Source organism: Natator depressus, chromosome 9 (assembly GCF_965152275.1).
Source record: "Natator depressus isolate rNatDep1 chromosome 9, rNatDep2.hap1, whole genome shotgun sequence".
In the NCBI taxonomy this organism is placed as follows: domain Eukaryota; kingdom Metazoa; phylum Chordata; order Testudines; family Cheloniidae; genus Natator; species Natator depressus.
This window is the reverse complement of record NC_134242.1, coordinates 10,280,593-10,302,961: the sequence shown is the minus strand read 5'-3', so window position 1 is coordinate 10,302,961 and position 22,369 is coordinate 10,280,593. Positions and strand designations below refer to the sequence as shown.

Genomic DNA, 22,369 nt, shown 5'->3' with positions numbered 1-22,369 from the left:
AACTCCAACCCCTTTGTCACCGATCCACATTTTAAAAAGAATGACCTGTTTGTCCCGTTAAACGTTCAACTTAATTCCCCGTGGGAAGATTAGCTGTGGGACTAGATTTTATACAACAGTCTTGCCTGTGGATATGAGTTCGATTAAACTACGGAAAAAGGACTACCAAAACCAAACAAACAAGCAAAAACATGATAGCCGTGCAAAACCCCCACGACTTTGCAAGGAACTAGTTACAGAAACACATTCCTCCATTCTTTAATTTAGAGATCAGTATTTTCACTCCAGGTAAACCCCCCGCGGATCTATTCACTCCCTTGGCACATATTAGCGGTATTGGGCAGATACTCTTCATTCACAGCTATTCAAGCAAGGAAAAGAGCACAAATATGAAACAGATGTTTCGTTTCTTTTGGGCTTGCACGTGTAACGTTTATACGCAGCCTTGAAGTGATCTGTTGTCTTATCTGCGTTCCTGGATTCGCGGGGTTATTGCGAGCTAAGCGTGCGCTGTAAAAGCCAAACTTTGGTAAATTATTTAGTAACACTACAGAGGACGGGAAATAAACTTTAGTTCACAGTGAATGCTTCCAGTATGTGTCTGAGCCAGAAACCTGAGCTGGATGGAATGAAAATACATGTAGAGACCTGTTTTCTAGAAGCCAATCCAATTTGTGGTTCTTCTCTTCTCCAGAAAGTATTATATATTGGTACATTATCTATCAATTGCGGCAACCCTGTCCCTACAAACTAATGGTTTCAGTTCTGGTTATGTACAAATTGAGATTTAAACCAAATGAGTGCTTAAGGCTAAAGAGATGCTTTCATATTTCCCGCCTACGTTTCTGGTGATCTCTTTGTCATAATTATTTGGAGTGCCTTTTTAATTTTTCCTGTAAACCCCTACCAAGATTTGTACACAGTATCTCACCACGACGTTGACTATCTGAGTCACCAGGAGGTTTTGTCTGAGTGAATCATGTTTCCTCGATAAGCTAATCAGGCTTTCAGAGTCTGATTCAGAGTTAACCAAAAGGCCCATTGTAGATAGAAAAAATGCCATATTTGCCAGTAGGCTACTTCCTTCACTGGCCTGAGTAATAAAATAACGTTTCTCAATTACTTCCTGAATTTTACAGTTCAGTGAAGTATTTACACGATTTCCTAAGCCTCGTGCACTTTAGAGTTATGTTCACTTATTATTTTTTCTTGTAGTATTTAAATGCTATTGCAAACTTACATAAGACTCAGCGAAATGCAGCTGCAGGTGAACGGATCGAAGCTATGTGCAAAATGAACTCATCGGTATTAAGCTTGTAAAATAAAAGCTGTCCATATCGCATTCGGAATGCAGACCCTCTGAGAATCTGTATAATATAGAAATATAGATGTGTGTCTATATTTCTGTTTAAAACTGTTGAACTATTGAAGTCACGATTATATGGTAGTAATCTTTGTAAACACTGGGGCAACATTTCACGTTTCTCATTAGGTGTTTGCACTGATCAAACCAGTTTTCAGCTGGTCCCCTCCGTCTTCCCCCTTTAGTTCTCAGCAAGCTGGTGCTAAGATGTTTATCCTGAGGTATAAAACTGATTGGTGCAAAACAAGCCATGTGCAAATACTGTAGTTTAATTTTCCGTTTTGATGCTTATCTGTGTTTCCATCATTCCATCGGAAAAGTTTTAATTGGCGTGTCAGTAACAGTTCGCAAATAATCCCTTATTAGGTGACTTCAGATGAGTTCTAAACCAATAACGTTTTAGTTCCAAGAGGGAAAGTGGAGTTTGAAGGCGCAGGTCATTTTTGTCAAAGGGCTCATTTGAGCATCTTTTATTTTGCTGAAAAAGCTAATTAAAGAACGTTTGAAGGTTAAAGTCATTATTCTGGGCTGTTGTCTTGCTACAAGTGAGCCCAGTTTTATGAAAACACAAAGGGCAGAAGTCACAGAGGTGGATTACTGTCAGTCCGGGCTACAGAGGCACAGAGAGCTGTGGCATTAATTCCTATAGAAAGGTGGACAAACACAGGCCCTGACTAACAACTTTCCCGCAGAGACCTATTGTCTAAGCACTTTCTTTTGCTTTGGGGTTTTCTTGCACTTGATGCAGACCTCAGCCGTAACCAAATCCAAAAATGAGGTGAACGAGGGCGATTTCAGGATGCAGAATTCGTGACCTATGAAACAACTCACAAGCAAATAAAAAGCTGCCTCCTAGTGTTTCCCTCTAATATAATTTTTAGTGTTGCTAATGTATTCATTACTAAGCAGAAGTTAGCAATTGAAACGAACTCTGGTAGATCCCAGAGCATCCTAGATACATTTTAACTTTCCATTTCTGGTGGTTGAGATACACTTCGGGGTAAACCTAAGGCGCCTGAGAAAGGACTAGTTAAATATCCTTATTTACAGAAACAATTAAAGAGGAGGTAGGAACTTTGATGGGGTATGTGTCATGTTTTAATCAGACTAGTGGGGGATCTGTACCGTGCTTGTGTGGGGGTATATATACATGCCTGCCTATTAACATGATTGAAAATACTTTATGCTAATCCTGATGTCCGTTAGGATCAGTTTATGCCTTTGTGTGTGTGGACAGCAGATTGAAAAACTACACACACACACACACACAGAGAGAGAGAGAGAGAGAGACAGATAAGATTAGATATAGGTTCTCCTTAGCCTGGTTTCTCCGTCACTCATTTGCCATGCCTTCGCCTGTGTGCTGTTTTGCCCCACTCCCTCGTAAACTCTAGATGTTTAGCTTTGGATACAACTGCAGATCTCCCCAAATGAAAATAAACAGATGTTTGGGCTGATTAGTACTCGAGGGGAAAAGCCCTGCAGCTGCAATTGAAATAAATCTACTGGTGAAAACGTTAATAATAATAATAAAAACATGAAGAGATCAGTTCGACCTTGCGAGGGCTTTATTTTTTCCTCTCCTATATAAAAAAAATCTTTATCAAACCCCTATTCTATGGCTTCAATAAACAGAACCCATTACCTCACGGTAGCTTTTGTTGGCCCTATACAAGCGAGAACAAAATGGTTATTCAGGAGAACGCTTTCGATTTTTATTGTGTGTAGTACGCACAAAGAGCAGTGTTATTGTATTAAAAAGAACCATCTGTAGCAGAAACAATGGCATCAAATTATCTTTGAATACCCACTGCAAAAATATAAAGCTTTATTATTATTATTATTATTCTGCTTCACGGTGGAGGACAGAGAAGTGACTTTTTTGTTGTTGTGGGTGCTTTCTTATAATGCGCACACACACACACACACACACACAAATCAGCCATTTGGATTTTTTTTAAACCATAAACGATTTTTCCCCCCTTGTTCCAGGGACTGCAGTTAAAAGCTAGGGCTAGGATTTGGAGGATGTGTAGGCAAACGGAAGGAGAGCCGGGGGAAGAAAAACCGAAATGGATTCATTCTCTGTCCTGGATGGAGAAGGATAAGAGAAGAGAAGGGGACGTGAAAGCTTCCTTCAACTGCCTGTGTCCGGTGAAAAGTGATCAACCCCCCGGGGCTGAATAGAACTCAAAGAGTCCACGCGGACTTTCGCTGTATCCTGCCAATCAAACTGCTTACTGGACAAGACCCTGATCTGGCATGGACATGTAAGTAGTTGCAAGAGAACTTTGACATTCACGGTTCCCCTCCCCTCTTCCCTGAAACCTTTAAAAATCTGGAAATGTACCTCCATTTACCAATCGTGTAACTGGCAAGTCTGGGGATGAAACATTACGTGTTGGGAATGGCATGTGGACGTCTGCGTTTTGCTCAAGTGAAATGAATTGTGCATTAGTTTGCTGCATCCTGAATGTTAGGCAGGACTAGTTGCCTTGCAAAAACTTCCCCCTCTCCTCCCTATGTGGCGCAAATGGCTCTGTGACCTATTCAGCTTTGAGCAAAGAGAGGTGATCGTCAGCTTTCCACCTATTGGATGTTTAAAACGATGCTGGTTGATTTGGCGTGACCCCTTTGCAGGATACGGAGAGAGGAAGTCTGGGCTAGAACTTGATCAAAACTGTAGAATGTACATTCACCTGGAAGGAACCGGTTTAGAGATCTTGCTGTTTCATTTGATGCCCTGTTAATTTGGTTTCCGGGAAATAGCTCCTGTTTGGGGCCACTTACACGGAAGGGGTGTTGTGTGGGGTGGAGGGGACTACACGGGCGTGGGTGGGGGAAATTACCTGAGAATATATAGGTATAGCATGATGAAGCGGCTAGCTTCGTTGGCAAGCTGCCAGCTGTATAAGGCTAGGACCTGCTCTCTCGCGCCCCCTAATGGTAACGTGAAGATTAGCCTCTACCTGACTCCTACCGGAAGGCAGCTGTTTTCCCCCCTTGCTGATTTGCAGCCTTCCCAAAGCGCAAACTGATTATTTTCAGCAGAGTAACGCCTTTACAAAAAGCCTCAGATTTCTCCCCATCCCCGGTCCTCCAAAACAGGCGCTCTAAAATAATTCTTGGAAGGCAGGAAAGAAACGGGGATTCTCCGTGAGCAGATCACTACATGAGGGGTGGCCATTCAGAGGAAGTGAGAGAGAAATAAATGTAACTACCTGAATCTTCTACTGCCTCCTAATACACATAAAATTGATTTGGAATTGGCAGATTTTGACATTTTGGCTAATTATGAAACCATTTCGCGAGAAGCTCTTTTTGGGTGCTGTTAGCAAAGTTGTGCGATTTTTATTTTTTTATTTTTTTTTTTTTTGAAGAATTGGATAGATAAAGGTTAATCTTGAGCTGAATGATAGAGCTGTGATTGACAAGAGAAAAGGTGTGGAGGGCAGGTCGAGCTGTCTTATTTACAGCCCAGTGCTTGCTATAGAGCCTTTGTTAGGACTGGAAAGCTAATTTAGTGCTGATCAAAAGCACCATAGAGTTAAAGGACTGGTAATGACTGCTAATTTCATTTCAGCCTCATACATCCCCAACTGCTGTAATTAAAGACATGCTATTTAAATACAGGTGAAGAGTTTTTGTAGTGGGGAACCAGTCATAATTTTATTTAGACTTGGTACCATAAATGGATGTAAATTTATTATTTTTAAATGGTTTGGTTTTGCCATGATACCTTGCCCCTTTAGAGTAGATTTGTAGGAAATGTAGGAATAATATAAAGGAAAGACGGGGGGGAGGGGGGAAAAGAAGAAGAAAAACCCCAAAACTTACTAACCATGAATAAGAGCCATAATCAAGAGTTATTTGATTTTTTAAAATAATTAATCAGATGTAATGGCAATTCAGAAAACATTTGAAACAGTGGGGAGAAGGGAAGGGGAGGCTGCTTGTGCCAGCTTTTAAGTGCCTCTAAAGAAGATCAAGTCTTCATATTATTACTTTTTAATTAAATTATTTTACCACTCTGTGGCTGGGTGTGTTGGCTCTGAAACGATGTAATTTCTCAACTGATATAACAGTTTCTTTCTAGGAAACATCAAAGGATAAAAGCTCTACATTTTCGTAGTTGGTTAAAATTGATACAAAAAAAGAATTTAGCCTTTAATCTCTTTTTATCCATGAAGACTAAAGATCTGTACTCGACCCTGCTAAGCTTCCAAGCTGTCCTCCCTTCTTCTGGGGCTGGTGCTGGGCTCAGATGTGAGGCGGCGCTGAGCAGGTTATCTCAGCGCCCCCTATTGGACACGGTGGGAGCTGAGCAGTACCAGTTATGGGAACAGCAAGAACCTTGTTATCTGGGTTTATATGGCTCTTCTCCCCCCCCCCCCCCAAAAAAAAACCTTTTAAAAGATAAAATACACTGGCAATTAACATGAGATGATGTGAAAGAGATTTAAGTCAAGGTTAGAGAACTGTCCGAAAAAAGTTTTGGATTCTTTTTTTAAAAAGATACATGGAAAATCAATAAAAATTCAAGATGAACAAATAACCGAAACCAGAAATTGCTAAAGGGAGATTGCCTACTCTTTGTGTTTATATTCTCATAAACAATAATAATAATAATAAATAATTAACAATTAATAACTAGAAATTAAACAAAGACGTTTCCCTATGTATTTGTAAACACTGGTTTTAGCACTTCTAGTTCCTGCATGTTGCTTTAACTCAGACTTAGATATTGACAACCTGAGTGTCTGTGAAGTAGCAATAACGTTACATACCCTAACTGATACTCTATATTAGGATACCAGATCATCATTAAAACACAGATCCCTTTGCTAGTATTTTAAACAAATGAATGTAATGATTTTGCTATCCAATAGTTCTAATTATATCATAAAATTCAGACCTTTTGCAGGCATATGCTTTTGCTATCTTTTTCATCTCAAGATATTTTAGAAGAGGCCAGTATTGGCAGATATTTTTTATTTAGAATTTAATACTTCAGTTTTACTTGGAAAATATATCCTAAAAGACCATGTTTTAAAACTGGGGGGATACCCCCTCCCACACACACACACACACAAAATCACTCTGTATACATTTGAGGAAGAAGCGTTAGTTTAACTCTATCATTTGAGACATGATTTCTTTTCCTTTTGATTGGTCAAATTAAAAATCCTCAATGATTTTAAAAGATTAACCAAAATCTATGGAAAGTGCTACATTATCTTCCAGCTTTTTGGCTGATATAGGACTCTGTGTAGCTCAGTGTAACTCATTGAACTATTGTAGTTGCAAGGTGCAGTGTAAAACCCCAATGCAGGTTTTTCTGTACTGCATTTGAGAGGAAACACTAATTGAACCAAATTATTTCTGCTAAATTGTGGTTATTTTGTGTCACCAGTTGGCAGCTTGGAGCAAAGTTATAAGGCAGCAGTTTTAATATTTTATGATTCTTACATTAGTTGGTCTCCTAATAAGCTTTTCACTTTAGATATTGTATATGAATAGCATCTCCCAAAAAAGTGAGTGTTTATTATACTGAATATGCTTGCTCCATTTTTTTTTTCAGTTTGCTCTCTGGTTGAAAGCCTAATAAAGCAGTTTTCTAGTAAGAGTGGCTAAAATAAAGACAGTGTATCTTCTGGTTTCAGAGTAGCAGCCGTGTTAGTCTGTATTCGCAAAAAAAAAGGAGTACTTGTGGCACCGTAGAGACTAACCAATTTATTTGAGCATACAATAGCAAAGGCACAGTACAGCGGAATTCTCATTTTTCCTGTGAACTGTTTTCTTAGTTAGTATGCATTGAATGTGTAACTTTGAAATTAACTAAGCAAAGATATAGGTATAGATCTATATAGATCTGTCAAGAGCTATCAAGCTGGCTATAAACAGAGATATTATATGTCAATGACCATTATTACAGGAAATGAAAAAAAAATCAGATCAGTTTATACCCAAATGTTTAACATCAGGAGGCAGTTTGCAAAAATTTTAGTAGCTCTCACTGAAAAGTGAATGATTAACTCAATTCTATGAGAGGTGCTGTTAGTGTTCCCCTTACAAAGAACTATTGTAAGGGGGTTTATAGCTGAGCCATAAACTGCCCCCTCTCTCTCAGTAAAATTTTGATTTATAAAGTCACGGCTCAGGAGTCATTGCTTTAACCAAATTTAGTTTTTAGAGGTTGATTTTCCTAGACATAGTCTGTATCAGTTGAAGGGCCTGATACAGCCTTAGTCATGCGAGTAGTGCCATTGAGTTAGGATTGGGCCCTACATTTGGAAAACGCTTTGGGAATAATGGTGCTCTACATATAATCTCTATTTATTAGTCTCCTCTTGGTGTTATAGAGAAAATATTTCTTTTCTTTTGGAGTTAGGAAGGGATCCTGATTTCCAGTGTTTCTGAAAACATAATGTAAGAACACAATCTAAAACCAACTTTAAATGCCAATTTCCAGGGTTGTTTTTTCTTACTTTTCCTTGGAACCCTTCTCCCTCAGCCCCCTTCCTGTGGCACGGCAAGAAATTCCCAAGGACCAGGCATTAAAGCCCACTTTCATCTGGCTTTTTAGCATCCTCCCTCAATAACAAGGAACTGTTTGCAGTTCTCGTACAAATAGAATATCGGAGCCCTATGTGAGAACCATGCACAGAGCACTCATCCTTGCCAATTTGGACCATATCTGGGAAGTCTCATCGGTATCACCCAAAGACCTTGGACAGTGTATGTCGCTCCAGGTGGAACACCCTTCACTATACAGTCTGTGTGTGTTCACTGCAAAACCCCCATTAACTTCAGTGGGAATTAGGGCACCCTTATAAGCCTGAAAGACATCTTGACTCAAGGTGCTAAGCTCTTAAAATCGACACATAAGTATTGTGGCTCACTGGGACTTTTGTTTATTTAAATCAGACAGCTCTAGTTACAGAAATCAGAGAAGCTCTATGTCCAGATAATTTTGTTTGGCAAAAATAATTCGCTTGTTACATCTGTTAATATATATAATGGTAGTTGTAGCCTCGCTCTGGATCAAGGGCCCTCACTTTTATAGACTTTGTTTTCATCAAACAAGGAAGGTAGAGGGATGAGTGGTTAGAGCAAGAGACGGAGAGTGTCTGGACTTCTGGATTCTACCCTCAGCTTGGTGACCTTGTTCAAATTACTTCTCATCTCTCTGTACCCCCCTTTGAAATGCTACCTCATATGGTTCTTAGGCTTCGTTAATATTTTTAAAGCTCTTTGAGATCCTTGAATAGAAGGCACTTTATAAATGGGAAATGTGCACAGTCTCTATGCTCTGCAGATTAAATACTCCTTAAATATGAGTTTACATAAAAGACAGCTAGTCTATAATGTGAATTAAAATCCATCACTAGTCGGTCGCTGGAGAGTTCTGAAATCACAAGGATAATGTGACACAATGAGCTTATGGTGTCAATAAACCCATGCACTAGATGTAGAGATTGTCATTCTAGATCATAACAGTTCTGAAAGACAGGTTTCAGAGTAGCAGCCGTGTTAGTCTGTATTCGCAAAAAGAAAAGGAGTACTGAAAAGTTCTGAAAGAGGCATTATCGTCTGTCCTGTCAATGATCCCCAAATTAAGGACTATGAAGAACGCAGTGAGATAAAAGGCACCATCTTGGCTGCATTATGGATGATGGTGTCAGTGATCTGTGAATTATTGGAAGTTTGTTTGTTTTTTAACCATGTACTTTTTCAAGCCATGCCCCAGGCTCCCAGGGTGTGTTGAGGTGCACTGAGGAGAAAAGCAACCTTGAAGTACCTCAGGCTGTGCCGCAAACATTTCCATTGAAATTGCATGAGCTTCTTTGGGAGTCATGATTTCAATGGAAGAACCATAAAAATTCCATCAAAACTGTACTGGGTCCAAAGGAGACCTCATTTGATTTTGATGCCATGCATGGTCCTAATAACAGATACTGTTTAAAAGCATTTTCCTTAAAACTGGGAAAAAAGTCGAAAATAAAATAAATCTCAAACCCAAATTTAAGCAATGGACAATATATTTGGATTGAACACGTCCATGCCCAGTTATTGAGATTTTCTGAGAATGTACCCATCCTTCATGTTCTGCAATACTGGGAGAGTTAAAGAGGAATTGGAAACCTTTCATTCTGAATGCTCCTGTTTTTGTGGGTTTAAATCAAGCAGTTAACGTTCTTCAGGAGAGGTTTTTGTGTTTAATATACATGAGTTCATTCAGTTACAATGGGAAAAGAAAACTCATTTGTTCTTACAGAACTAGGAAGGAAAGATAACTCTAAATAGACTGCCAAAAAGGATCCTGTTAAAAGGGTCTATATATACAGTAAAGGGCCTACACTTAACTATGCTTTTACTCATTTATATTGTGCAATAACCTATGAATTTACGCTAAACACTGGTGCTGGATTGCTGTTGTAATGATAGGATTATGGAATGAATAAATAAATATGGGAAATGTTTATCTTCTAGTGAAAGAGGGGGTAGGAAATATTATCTCCCAGGTGAGTGGACAAAATCTGAAGGATATTTAAAAAGCTGTTGGCTAGTTAAGATAAATTGCATAGGAGTGTCTGGTGAAACGGTAGGATATTTATTTAGATGCCTTTGAAAATTATTCTCACAGGTGTGTGTATGTGTGTGTGTGTGAGAGAGAAAGCTTGTCTCTCGATCTTGTATTTTATCTGTTTTAAATTATATCCAGGCTTTAGAGTTTTTTTTATTTTGTTTCTTGTTCCACTAGAGGAAGGGAGAAATCTGGCTGAAGGGGTCTTTTTAAATTTCAAAGGCTTTGCTTGTTTGTTTGCAACGCAAGTTTAATATCAAATCAGAATCTTGTAGGATTTTTGTTTGTTTGTTTGTTTGTTTGTAATGGGCAAGGTGCATTGCGGTGAAATAAATTCCAGTGGCAGATGAGGCGACTGGAACCTCTGATAGTGGATTTAAATTAAATCGCTTTCTAGTCCCAGGCTCCCAGCACAGGCAATCTGATCGCTCTGTATATCACGAATTCTTGTGCTGTCGCAACTGGAATGCTCGCAGGAGTGAACACTTTCAATATAGTTAGTTTTTCCTCTCGGCCGCACGTGTGCTCTTTTTTAGATTTCATTAGTGAGAATTAGGATGAAAGAGGGGACAAGGGAGGAATGTGGAGCTTGCTCTGCATTCCGCAGCTTTCAAGGGTCCTTAGAGTCCTTGAATGAAATTATTGGGTGAAATTGGGTTTGGATGAAGTATTTGTCATCCACCCCCCCCCCCGCCACCCCCTTGTTCGTTTGTACATATAATACCACTTCTGAGCGATACAATCGGGCTGCTTGCTGGACAGACAGGAACAAAAAGCAGATTAAACAGTTTTAAATAATCAAAAAAATATCTAAAATGTAAGCAGGGTGGATTACGCTTGCTCCAGCGTGTCCCCTTCTCCCTCCCCCCCCCCCAAATAATTCACCTTCCACGCATCCTCATTCCCTCCAGAAACAAACAAGCTACCCACAGGGCTAGGGGTAGAATTTTGAAAATGGGGTGGGTTTTGTAGTCGCTTAGAAAGCAGGACTCAGACTGGAGAGAGGGGTGCTGGTGCGTCACCCTAAAGTAGGTCATGTCTAACGCAAGTTTTGAAGTTTATTCCGGTGCCTTTCATTGCTCAGAGATTGTGATTAAGGTTGTGAGGGTTCCCCTCCTTGAAAACTTAAAAAGGTAGACAAAATATTAGACGCTTTGTTAGTTGGTTTTTTTTTTAAATAATCAGTTGCTTCACGGAATGCACAAACAATGGTCTGTTTTCCTTATAATATATCATACTTTTAAGATTTCATGACATCGCGGTATTTAAAGAAAATGGTTAATCACCTTAACTCATACTTGTAATATCTTCAGTACAGGATAATGATCCCCCACCCCCATCCTTATTAATGGATGTAAGTGAACAAAGCTTCGCTAACAGAACTACATCAGTATTGGCCTGAACCTTCCTTGGTGTTCTTATTTGGGAGACCTTCCTCTGGGGGGGAAAATATTTTAGGGTATCCCCCCGCCCCACCTTTTACTCATCAGCACTACAACCACTTGCCATGTGGAATTTTAAAGTCACTGGAGATTGGGTTATACTGAACGTGGTAAAACTTCCATTGGCTAACTTTAGCTTCTCCTGTCTAGTTAACTGGTTCCAGAATTGGAAGTGGGGGGGGGGGGAGAATCTTTCTGTACATTTTCGTCTTCAGATTTTTTTTTAACGTAATGAAATTAAAACTTTTGGAGCTCACAGTTGACATTTTGCAGAAAATTGAGTTATCAAGGCAGTAATTATTTCACAGGGAGATAAAACTCTCATAGCCCTAACTGTCAAATAGGGCCCTTTACAGATTTTAATTACAAAATAAAATTAGTCTGCTCTTCCTCGGAAGGGTTTGTGAGTGGCTAAACAGAGCTTTCCCCAATACTGGTGGTCGTCAAACTCTGCTAATTAGCAATGCTGAGAAATTCCAGTTAACAAGGACATTCTCTAAGTCTCTGCAGGTTCCCTGCCGTTCGCCTTCATTTCCATAAGAAGATTAAGACTGGAGGGGAACACACTCAAATGCAGATGCAGAAAAGAAGCGTTTTTAACAAGCATCATAATAGTAAGATGCTTGGCTAGTTCTCACCTAATTACTGCAAGTTAAACCTCTATTTGCAGCTAAGGACAAAAAATGGGGCTGCAATCTTCAATCTCCACAAGACTGCTTAATAGTTTGCTTTGGATTTGTTACTAGTGGGGTCAGTACAAAAATAATATGTAGGTATTATTTCTTTTACAGTTAACACGATAGGTTGTATCTTCAGGGCTTTTATAAGAAATTGGTGGGTAGAGCCTGTGTCAGAACAGTAAACAAATAAAAATCCAAGTAGTTAACATCAATTTTCTTGTTAATAGACTCATAACCTAGGAATAAGCGTGACTGCTTTACAATCCATCGCTGAGAACATTTGCAGACTATTTGTTTAACGTAAGCACTTTTCATTTCCATAAATTATACCAAAGGCAACGATTTTAAAATCCATTCAGATTAAACCAGCCTTCTCCAGGCCTCCCTTTTAAAATGTCTATATTCTTCGACAGAGTGTTGTTATTCTTGTTAATAAATTAAGATTGAGGTACTCCGATTTCATGGTTTTTATATTGTTTAAAGGAATAGCCAGTAACCCGATATATGGAGATACACACACACACACACACACACACACACACACACACACACACACACATATATAGATATATATAGGAAACTGGGAGAATTTTCTGAAAGAGCTATCGCTTTTATCCTATTTTCTATAGCACATTATTATGTATATATGCCTGAGACAGTTTATTGCATTGATAAGTAAAACACCGTTAATTAAAATAAAGCTGTAAATACTCATGATAACACAATTGTTAGGTATTTCCATACCTTATTTATATGATAAATGCAATTAAGAAAGAGCCAAGCCAGCCACTTTAACCTCTTCACTGTGTTATTATAGAGTTCAGGCACAAATATATGCATCTAGTTATGTGTAAAATCGCTCCTTGCGTTGCCTCAGCTGAGGATCTCACACACACAAAATTACAACGGATTCTGTCTCTATAACTACAGCCGAGAATAAAAATAAGACTGACTTGCATAACACCAGCCATCAGTGATCAATGTATTACGATAAACAAACACCACTACCACCCACCCCCACCCCCTTTTTTCAAACTTAATTATCCATAAGATTTTTTGGAATAATGTTATCAAGTGCAGACCAAAGCATAAACAATAACAAAGTAAATAGTTGGTGTGCCCTCGGTAGTGTCTGGAGAATCAGAATTCGTTTATATCTTGAATCTCATAATTTGCACCTATTTTTCTATGGTTTAACCTGTCAGTCTATGGGCTAGATGTACATTTTCGAATTAAACACGTTAACTCTGATAGGTTATATTTGCATAATCCATAAAAAAGATGCATTCATGCTGTTGGGTTTTATTTATTATTTAGATTACATATAATTATTTGGTTCCCGGGTTTTCTTCTTCTTCTTCTTCTTCTTCTTCTTCTTTTCTTTCGCTTTATTATTTCAAAACATTTCATTTTAAAAGTAAACTGAGGGACATTCTCGGGGAGGTAAATCTACCAGTAGGGGGCGCAGCAGGCCCATACCTGAAACCTCTAGCTCAGAAAGTACGGGGCAGCCTCTCAATATATCTCATCTCCGTGTGTGTGTGTTTCCAAGTCATTCTTTGGTTTAATCGGATGAACAGTTTAAAAATAGAAGATTTTACAATATGTGGGTCTCTCTAAAGAGTAAAATAAAATTACTATCATGGGGGGAGATTGCCCCCCTTTTCCCTTCCTGCCCTCAGCCCTCCTCTCCCCAATGCTTTTAGTTGAAACAAATTTCATTTAAAAAGCTGGAGAAGTCTGCTGGAGATCGGGGTGCAGATTTAGCTGACTGGATTGGACAGCCTGAGTTCAGAACGTTTACACACAAGCACAGGTACAAAAAAGGCGAGAAGGGGGGGGGGGGGAGTGGGCGCAGAGCGACCGGGGAAAGAAAATCATCTATTTTACCGAGTTAACAAACGGAACGTGCCTGTCGATACAAATCGCTACATTTGAAGAAACCGGGGTGGGGGGTAAGCCTCTAGTCGTTTAAGCACCGAAACGCTTTTGCTTTTTCTTCTTCTTCTTCTTCTTCTTTTCTTCCTTGCTTTGTAGTCAAGTGCATTTTCGCAACAAAGATCCCAACAAGAGAGTGGAAGTAAACTTAGCTGGGGCTTTGTTTGGCGCCGTGTAGTGACAACAAGGGAAACAAAACTACCTATTTGTAACGGACGTGCTGCCATCTCTCTCCAGCATTGAGCTCCCACCTATTGAAATCTTTACATCGGGACAATGGGGGAGAGTCTAAAATTACCCTCCCGAGTCCAAGGCGCAGGCCCCACTCCTCTCGCTGGCCCCCTTTCTCCTACCCACTTCCCCGCAACCCAGCCCACCTCCACGCTCCCTCCCAGCACCTGGGCCAGGCTGGGGACAGTCACAGAAAGTACTTGAGACCGGAGGAATAAGGGGCGAGGGGGTCTATCCCCTTCTAGCACAGATCGGGGGCGGGGGAAGGGGGGCTTGCTTGTCCTTTTTGTTTTTCAATCTCTCCCTTCTTTGGATGATCCTGCAATTTGGGAGCTGATGGATACGTTAAAATACCACTTATTTCACTTGGTTTTCCCCCTTTGTTTAAATAAGCTTTCTTCGGGGGGGGGGGGAGCTGAGAGATTTGAATGTGGGGGACGCTTTGTGTTGATTTCCAGGGTTTGAATGGAGAAGGGCCTGAGACGGTGAGTGGGGGGGGGGGGGGGGAAGAATGCAGCCAAACCCTGGGCCCCAGGAACCGCGATCCAACTTCCCTGCCTTTGAGAAACAAAAGAAAGGGCTTCAAACGTGGGATCAGACTCGCCACCTTCCTCAGGACTGGGACTGACTGGAATGGAGGAGTCCCAAACTGCCTAGCCCCAGCGCTAGGGGTCTGATCTGTGCTGCCGAGCAGCCCCCTTTGCAACGACGGGGGTGTGAGTGACTAGAGAGAGATCCGGGTGTTAATCACTGCAGTGGGGGCATTGATAGGGGCGGGGGGGAAGAGCATCCAGGAGGACTGGGCACGATGCACAGAGCTTTGGCCGATTTCTGGAAGGAAATGCTCTCTGTGCCCGTACCTGGCTGCCTCCCTCCAGTTGCTTTTCTCCCTCAGCCCCGAGTCAACACCAGGGATTTGGGTTTTTTTTTTTTTCTTCTTCCTGTTGTTTTTTTTTAAATGTAGCAACAATGCTGTTTACCCACTTCCTCCCCAAGGCGTGCGTGACCTGTTGCTGTCAGAGGAGATCCAAAGGCTTCCCAGTGGCTGCCTCGCCTGCCTGTGGACCCGCCTCCCCCCCGCAGACCCGTCCCGGCGGCGGAGGCTCCGAGCCCCCGCCCCGTTTCATGCAAAACCAGGGGTAGAGACTTGTCCTCAGTGGAGGAGCCGGCGCGCGCTGATTGGCCAGGGCAAACGCATTTATTCCCTGACAAGCCCCCATCACATGGATGGTTGTCTATTAACTTGTTCAAAAAAGTATCCGGAGTTGTCAAGGCAGAGAGAGAGAGAGGGAGTGTGTGTGTTTGCAAAAGGGGGGAAAGTAGTTTGCTGGCTCTTTAAGACTGAGGTGGAGAGACAGAAAGAGAAAGAAGGAGAAGGGAGAAAGGAGGAGGAAGAAGTTGGGTTTTTTTTTAAACCCAGGCTCCAGTAATAATCATAATAATAATTATTATTATTATTAATCCATCAGCCAAGAGGAAGAGGAAGACGCTAATCCTGAGCCAAGTGTGTGTTTTTGGGGAGTCCCCCTCCCCCCTTCCACACCCCTCCCTAGGGGAAAAAAAAAAAGTCCAGCTTGGGACTTTGTGGCGGCTGCTGCTTCTCGCTTCTCTGCCGAAGGCTTGTTCCAGGCAAGAGCTGTTTGAATGTACAACATGATGGAAACCGAGCTGAAGCCTCCCGCCCCCCAGCAAACTTCGGGGGGAGGCACGGGCAACTCCAACTCGGCCGCCAACAACCAGAAGAACAGCCCGGACCGGGTCAAGAGACCCATGAACGCTTTCATGGTGTGGTCCCGGGGCCAGCGGCGGAAGATGGCCCAAGAGAACCCCAAAATGCACAACTCCGAGATCAGCAAGCGGCTCGGGGCGGAGTGGAAACTTTTATCCGAGGCGGAGAAGAGACCTTTCATTGACGAAGCCAAGCGGCTCAGAGCCCTGCATATGAAGGAACACCCGGATTATAAATACCGACCCCGGAGGAAAACCAAGACCCTCATGAAGAAGGATAAGTACACGTTGCCCGGGGGCTTGCTGGCACCGGGCACCAATACCATGACCACTGGGGTAGGGGTTGGGGCCACCTTGGGAGCTGGGGTGAACCAGAGGATGGACAGTTATGCTCACATGAACGGCTGGACCAACGGAGGCTATGGGATGATGCAAGACCAGCTGGGCTATCCGCAGCACCCAGGCTTGAACGCTCACAACGCGGCTCAGATGCAGCCCATGCACCGCTACGACGTGAGCGCCCTGCAGTACAACTCCATGACCAGCTCGCAGACTTATATGAACGGATCGCCCACCTACAGCATGTCTTACTCCCAGCAAGGGACCCCGGGGATGGCCCTGGGATCCATGGGCTCGGTGGTCAAGACGGAGTCCAGCTCGAGTCCCCCCGTAGTCACTTCTTCTTCCCATTCAAGGGCTCCATGCCAAGCTGGGGACCTTCGGGACATGATCAGCATGTATCTACCAGGTGCTGAAGTACCAGAACCAGCTGCCCCAAGCAGACTTCATATGTCCCAACACTACCAGAGTGCACCTGTTCCTGGTACAGCCATTAATGGCACACTTCCTCTATCACATATGTAAGACAAAAGGGTGGGGGGGGGGAAAGGTAAACAAAACAAAGAAACAAACAAAACACTTTTATTAGAGATTCTGGACTTCTTCTTTTTTTTGGACTATTTTTGTACAGAGAAAACTGGGGAGGGCATACATAAAACCAACAAGGAACTTGTATAGCTCTGGAGGGGAAGAAACTACACAAAACTTTTAAAAAGTTCTAGTGAAACGGTAGGAACTTTGCAGAAAGTTTGCAGAAGTCTTTACCAATAATATTTAGAGCTAGTCTCAAAAAGCGACGAGAAAAAATGTTTTAATATTTGCAAGCAACTTTTGTACAGTATTTATCAAAATAAACATGGCAATCAGAATGTCCATTGTTTAGATAGAAGAAAAAAACTTGAGGATTTGCCAATTAATAAAAACAAACAAAAAATAAAAATAAAAACAGTCTACTTGGAGCATTGTGATAACTGCAGCTGAATTTATAGCAGCTGTAGAAATAGTGGATATTATTTTACAAAATTTGGACATTTTAATTGTTTTAGCAATTGTACAAAAGGCAAAAAAGGGTAGGATAAGTACTTGCAAAACCACTGAATTGTCTTGCTATAAAAGGCAAGAGTTTAGATTGTACTTTTTTTGTTTTTGTTTTTTACTTATTGTTAAAAAGCAGAAATTGCCATGCAGGTTCACACACCGTTTGCTAATTTATAATAGCTTTTTTTGTTTCCAGACTTCATCCTGTTCAGATTAAAAAACAAACAAACAAACAAAAAAACAAAAACAAAAAACCCTGAAATTACTGTGTTTTGAAATATTTTCTTATGGTTTGTAATATTTCTGTAAATTTATTGTGATGATATTTTAAGTTCTTTTTTCTCATTTTCCGTAGTTGTATTTTAAAGATTCGGCTCTGTATTATTTGAAATCAGTCTGCCGACAGTCCATGTATATATTTGAACTAATACCATCCTTATAACAGGTACATATTCAACTTAAGTTTTTATTCCATTATGCACAGTTTGAGATAAATAAATTTTCAACATATGGACACTGAAGTTACCTTTGAGTCTTGGATTTATTTTTGTAATGCAAAATGTTCTTTAAAGGATCCGTGCAGTTTAAGATGTCACTGTGGTCAACTTAGTATTATAAATAATATAGCAATATAGATAGATGAAAATATAAACCTTTATTTGTAAAATGAAATAGCTTTCATTACATAACTAGGTCTGACCAACTGAACTGCTCCTTTTGGATTTAAAACATGTGAAGTTGCAACTTACAATGTGAAAAGGAGGACTTGTGGCACCTTAGAGACTAACCAATTTATTTGAGCATAAGCTTTCGTGAGCTACAGCTCACTAAACTAATAAATTGGTTAGTCTCTAAGGTGCCACAAGTCCTCCTTTTCTTTTTGCGAATACAGACTAACACGGCTGTTACTCTGAAACTTACAATGTGTAAAAGTCATCCCTTTAAGAAGGGGTAAAAGGACGTTTGGGCACTTTGCTGGTTCAGACCACTTGTTGCCATCAAAGGGCTGGGGTCTGAACAGGAGCCTTGTAATAGTTTTAAAGTTAAATGGAAAGTAGTAGCATAATTAGAGGGACTGGAAAGGCAACAAAGAGTCGTTGCTCTTTTGATTTATTTTCTAACCCGTGCATTCTTCTTTTGGGAATACAGTATATATAGGAGGAGGGTATTTTACTTTAATTGTGTGAGGATAATAATATAATAGCAATGAAAACTGCAACTGGAGTTTGTGATGGTTGCACTGACAAGGGTTTTTTGAATCTTTGTTTGTGGCTTCATCAACTTTCCACTTCTCTATTTTTCCAGGGTAGGATAGGTGTGTGATGTGTGGTGGGGGGAGGAAGGATACAACCAAACTCATACGCCAGAGACTTTCACGCTATATCACAGCTGTTTCTTGAATCCTATTTCTTAACTTGCCAGCGCGGTGTAGCCCAAATTCGGACAATCTCTGCAGATGATAACAAACCCCAAAGAGAAGCGTTCGCGCCAGCCAAATAAAAGAAGAGCACAAGCCATCTCTCGGAGGTAGATTTTTACTTTGTACCGTTCTAATGGCAATTGCATTTGACAATGATTATGCTTCGGAGCTATACAAATCTCTGGCCCCGGCAGTGTGGGGTAATCTATCTGTAGAGCAAAATCGGGTGATAACTTCACGTGTGCAAAATGCAGTAAAGTTGGGCTGTGGAACACGGGGCATGTTGTTCTGGGAAGCACACGTGAAAACTTATGTCCATTGCTTTTTAAGCTCACGCGTTTAATATTAACTAGTGACACTGGAGATGCGTCCCTTAGAGACGCACAGGTCTACCTCGGGAATAAGAAGGATTAAAATACAAACAGAGCCAAGAAATTGGGATTCTTTTAAACGACAGTGATGCATGAGTAGATGCATTTTTTTCCTAAGAACGTGTTTATACATTGTGAGGAAAGACATTGTGTGTCTAACCTGAGCAGACAGTGCATTGAACAAGCTATAATTCTGTTTGTGTCTGTGTCTCTGTGTGTCAGGTGTTTTTAAATCTATGTGTATCGTATTTGAGTGTTGGTTGCTGGATTGCACTTCAGCTCAGCAAAGGGGGTTACCGAGGTGACTGGGTTTGATATGGTAGTGATATATCTTAAATTATTCTGGCCTCCACACCCTTTCCCTGCCTGCCCAAATGAAAACTGAAATTGCAGCGTAGAAGATATGGAGTTTTGATCACTGTTTATGTATTTTACACCTATTTGCCCCTTTTTCTTATATTTCTTGCACCATGCTGTACTTGGTGGGACAGCTATTATTCCAGATTACAAGCCTCCCCCACCCCCCTCCTTTTTACTCAATGCAAAGACTAAAAGAATTTCCCAGAGTTTCCCAACATTTGTAATGCATCTAGGGATTATTCACGTGGTAACAAATACATTTCCCCGCTTTCGTTTACACATCTGAATAAAAGAGAACTCTGAATAAAACCCCAATCGATATCGCAATTCATTTAAAAACGCACTGTGAATCTTAGCCAATTAACAGCCATAAAATATGGGCACTTTTTGAAGTGCTAAGAGAAAGATTCGAGGGGGGTAGTTTGAAATGTTGTGCTTTTTTTAAATACACACAGAAGGCGAGGTAATGCAAGTAAACAAAAGACACTAAGCCACATATGAATGCTAAGTGAATTCCGCAACTTTTTCTATATTGACAAATTGCTTAAACTTAGCTTTTGGTATATGATGTAAAGATTTTTTTTTTAAAGTCTGATCTCTCTTTGAATGATTCTGGATATATAGAGATAGATAAGTGTATACCAAAAAAACGTTTTGTATGTGAAGCTAGATGGATTTATTTTTAAATTACTACTTAGAAGAATGGCATTGACCACTGCTAATTTCCAGTTCAACACGTTAAACAATCACATGATTTGTTTCAACTAAAATATTACCCGAGGCTATCATTTATTCTGGCTGAAATGTGCAGGAGTAATATCAGTATTTTTTTAACTTTGATGACCAGTCATATTTTGATACTCAGTTTCTCAGTGTATTCACTCACCTCTGAATTTGTATCTGCTTTCTCAAGCACACTTGGTGCCCAGTCAAAGAGTGTTGTTGTAATGTTTCACTAACCTTACACAGAGCAGAAATGAACCCAAGGATAAGATTATAGTTTCCCCGGTGATTTTTTCTCTCTCTTTTTACAACATTTTAACGGAGGGGTGCTAAAATATGTTCCTGAACTGGAGAAGTAGATTAGCAGAGTTTCTTGCCAAGGCTGGGAAGCTGCTATTACAGACTGTCCCCGGGGGAAATGGCTCACATTAACCACTAAATGAATATTTGACAAGGGCTCATTCGGGGGTATTATTGCTACAAACGGGTCCCTACTGGACTTTCTAAGGGTCAAAGAGCAATGGTTCAATTAATTATTTAGACTGTTAGTAGATTTGGTTGTAATAGCTGTACTTATTTCTACAACCGACAAATTCTTACAGTAGGAGCCCTCGGGAGACTCTTCCCCATCAGCAATGCCTTGCGATTTAAATACACAAATAGGGAAGGTCCGCCAAGTGGGAAAACGGCTGTCTTTTTCCGTGACATTTCTTGACAGAAAACATATTTTTCTTTAAGATGCCCATTGCTCTTGTCAGACAACAAGGGCTGTGTATGATCATCACAATGTATCGCATCACAACATTAATCTCTCTTTATGTCTAACATGCAAGAGACCTGCATAGTCGTCTTTAGACTAGGCTGTAGATAGCTCAGCCATTTAAACGCTCTATATTATGAAAGAAAGAGGCCCATGGCGATAGGTATGGTTAGATACACTTCATTTATTTCCCTCCTGATCTAACTCAAATATTAAAATCTAGAGCATGCTGAGCAACAGAGGAGATTTGCAATGATGTATTCAAAATGCTGCAATTTAGACTGCAGGAAATCCTAGTCCTGCGAATGTTTTAAAGCTGACCCAGCCTTGCCTGAAACATTCGTTCCAACGTTTTTGTTGCTGTGGGCGATTTTATTTTTTATTTAATTTCATTTGGTTTAATGTCTGCCACAAACATGTCCGCAGCAGTAGATACTAAAAAATGTTGAAACTGAGATTAGGTGACAATAATATATGTTTGAATGAATGAGATAAGCGGCAAGGGGGGAGCGGGAAGCAGTAATTACAAACCCAATTCATTCAGCTTTTCAGGACTTTTGTTGTGGGAGCTCCATTGACGGGTTTCGAGCTGCCAGTTTTCTCACATTAAAAAGGACTGATCAACGCCTCGGGGGGACATGCAATACCGCTTAACTGCATAGTGATGGGGTCCTCATTTAGAGCCATTACAACAAGAAAATTAAACAGAGCCTTTGTGTGCGCCAGGTTTACTTTTCAATTGCTGACAGTTTATAGCTAACTGCTCAGAGATTGAAGTTTGATTGCGGTTTGATCGCCTGCTAGTTAGCACCACAGCTATTTTAGTTTTGGTAATTAAACCCAGCTTTTCTGATGATGCCCGGGGAATTTCAAGAGTTGGTCATATTTTGCTTTTGAGGAACCAAGTCCACTTGACAAGGAGGTGCAGCACAGAAGTGAGTGGTTGTTTTCAGCCTTTTACAAAAAATGAAATGCTAGAAATTGCATATTTCTCTGTGGTACAGCGAGTCAAAATGCCACGGAAGATACTAAAACCTTTCCTTTTGACATCCGTCGCGCACTGTTAGGTTTGTAACTGAAGAATATTCCCGATTAATTTCACCTTGTATATTTCATGTGTAGCAGTCTCGCTCTAAATTCACGAGACCAGATGATTATTTTCCCTTGCAGGTGCTGTCCCCTTCAAGGAGAAGGGATAGACGTTGCAAAAACCTTTCAGGGTGAATTTTAGCTGTGTGCTTTCCGAATATACCGCAGATTTGTTGTGTGTTTCAACATACCTTGCGTTTAGGGTGTGTGTATTGAACGCTAAAAATTTTCATTACAATTTAGAAACATCCATAGAGTAATCAGTTCCCAAATTTATTTTATGTGGGAAGCGTTCTTATA

The 22,369-nt window shown here is 40.6% G+C and overlaps 1 protein-coding gene across 10 annotated transcripts in view; it reads left to right on the top strand.

Moving 5' to 3' along the window:
* The window catches only part of SOX2 (SRY-box transcription factor 2), a 400,076-nt gene that overhangs the window by 351,781 nt on the left and 25,926 nt on the right, over positions 1-22,369 (top strand). For 5 of the 10 annotated variants that reach the window (XM_074963501.1, XM_074963500.1, XM_074963502.1 and 2 more), the window contains 2 exons: positions 3,356-3,633; positions 15,711-17,324. The exons of 3 other annotated variants lie outside the window; for them this stretch is intronic. In XM_074963501.1, the coding sequence (XP_074819602.1) occupies positions 15,886-16,833 (948 nt within the window). In that variant the 5' untranslated portion in view covers positions 3,356-3,633; positions 15,711-15,885 and the 3' untranslated portion in view covers positions 16,834-17,324. Of the gene's footprint in view, positions 1-3,355; positions 3,634-15,710; positions 17,325-21,589; positions 21,916-22,369 lie in introns of those variants that run through there. 2 more of the 10 variants (XR_012640950.1, XR_012640946.1) reach the window with 1 other exon arrangement.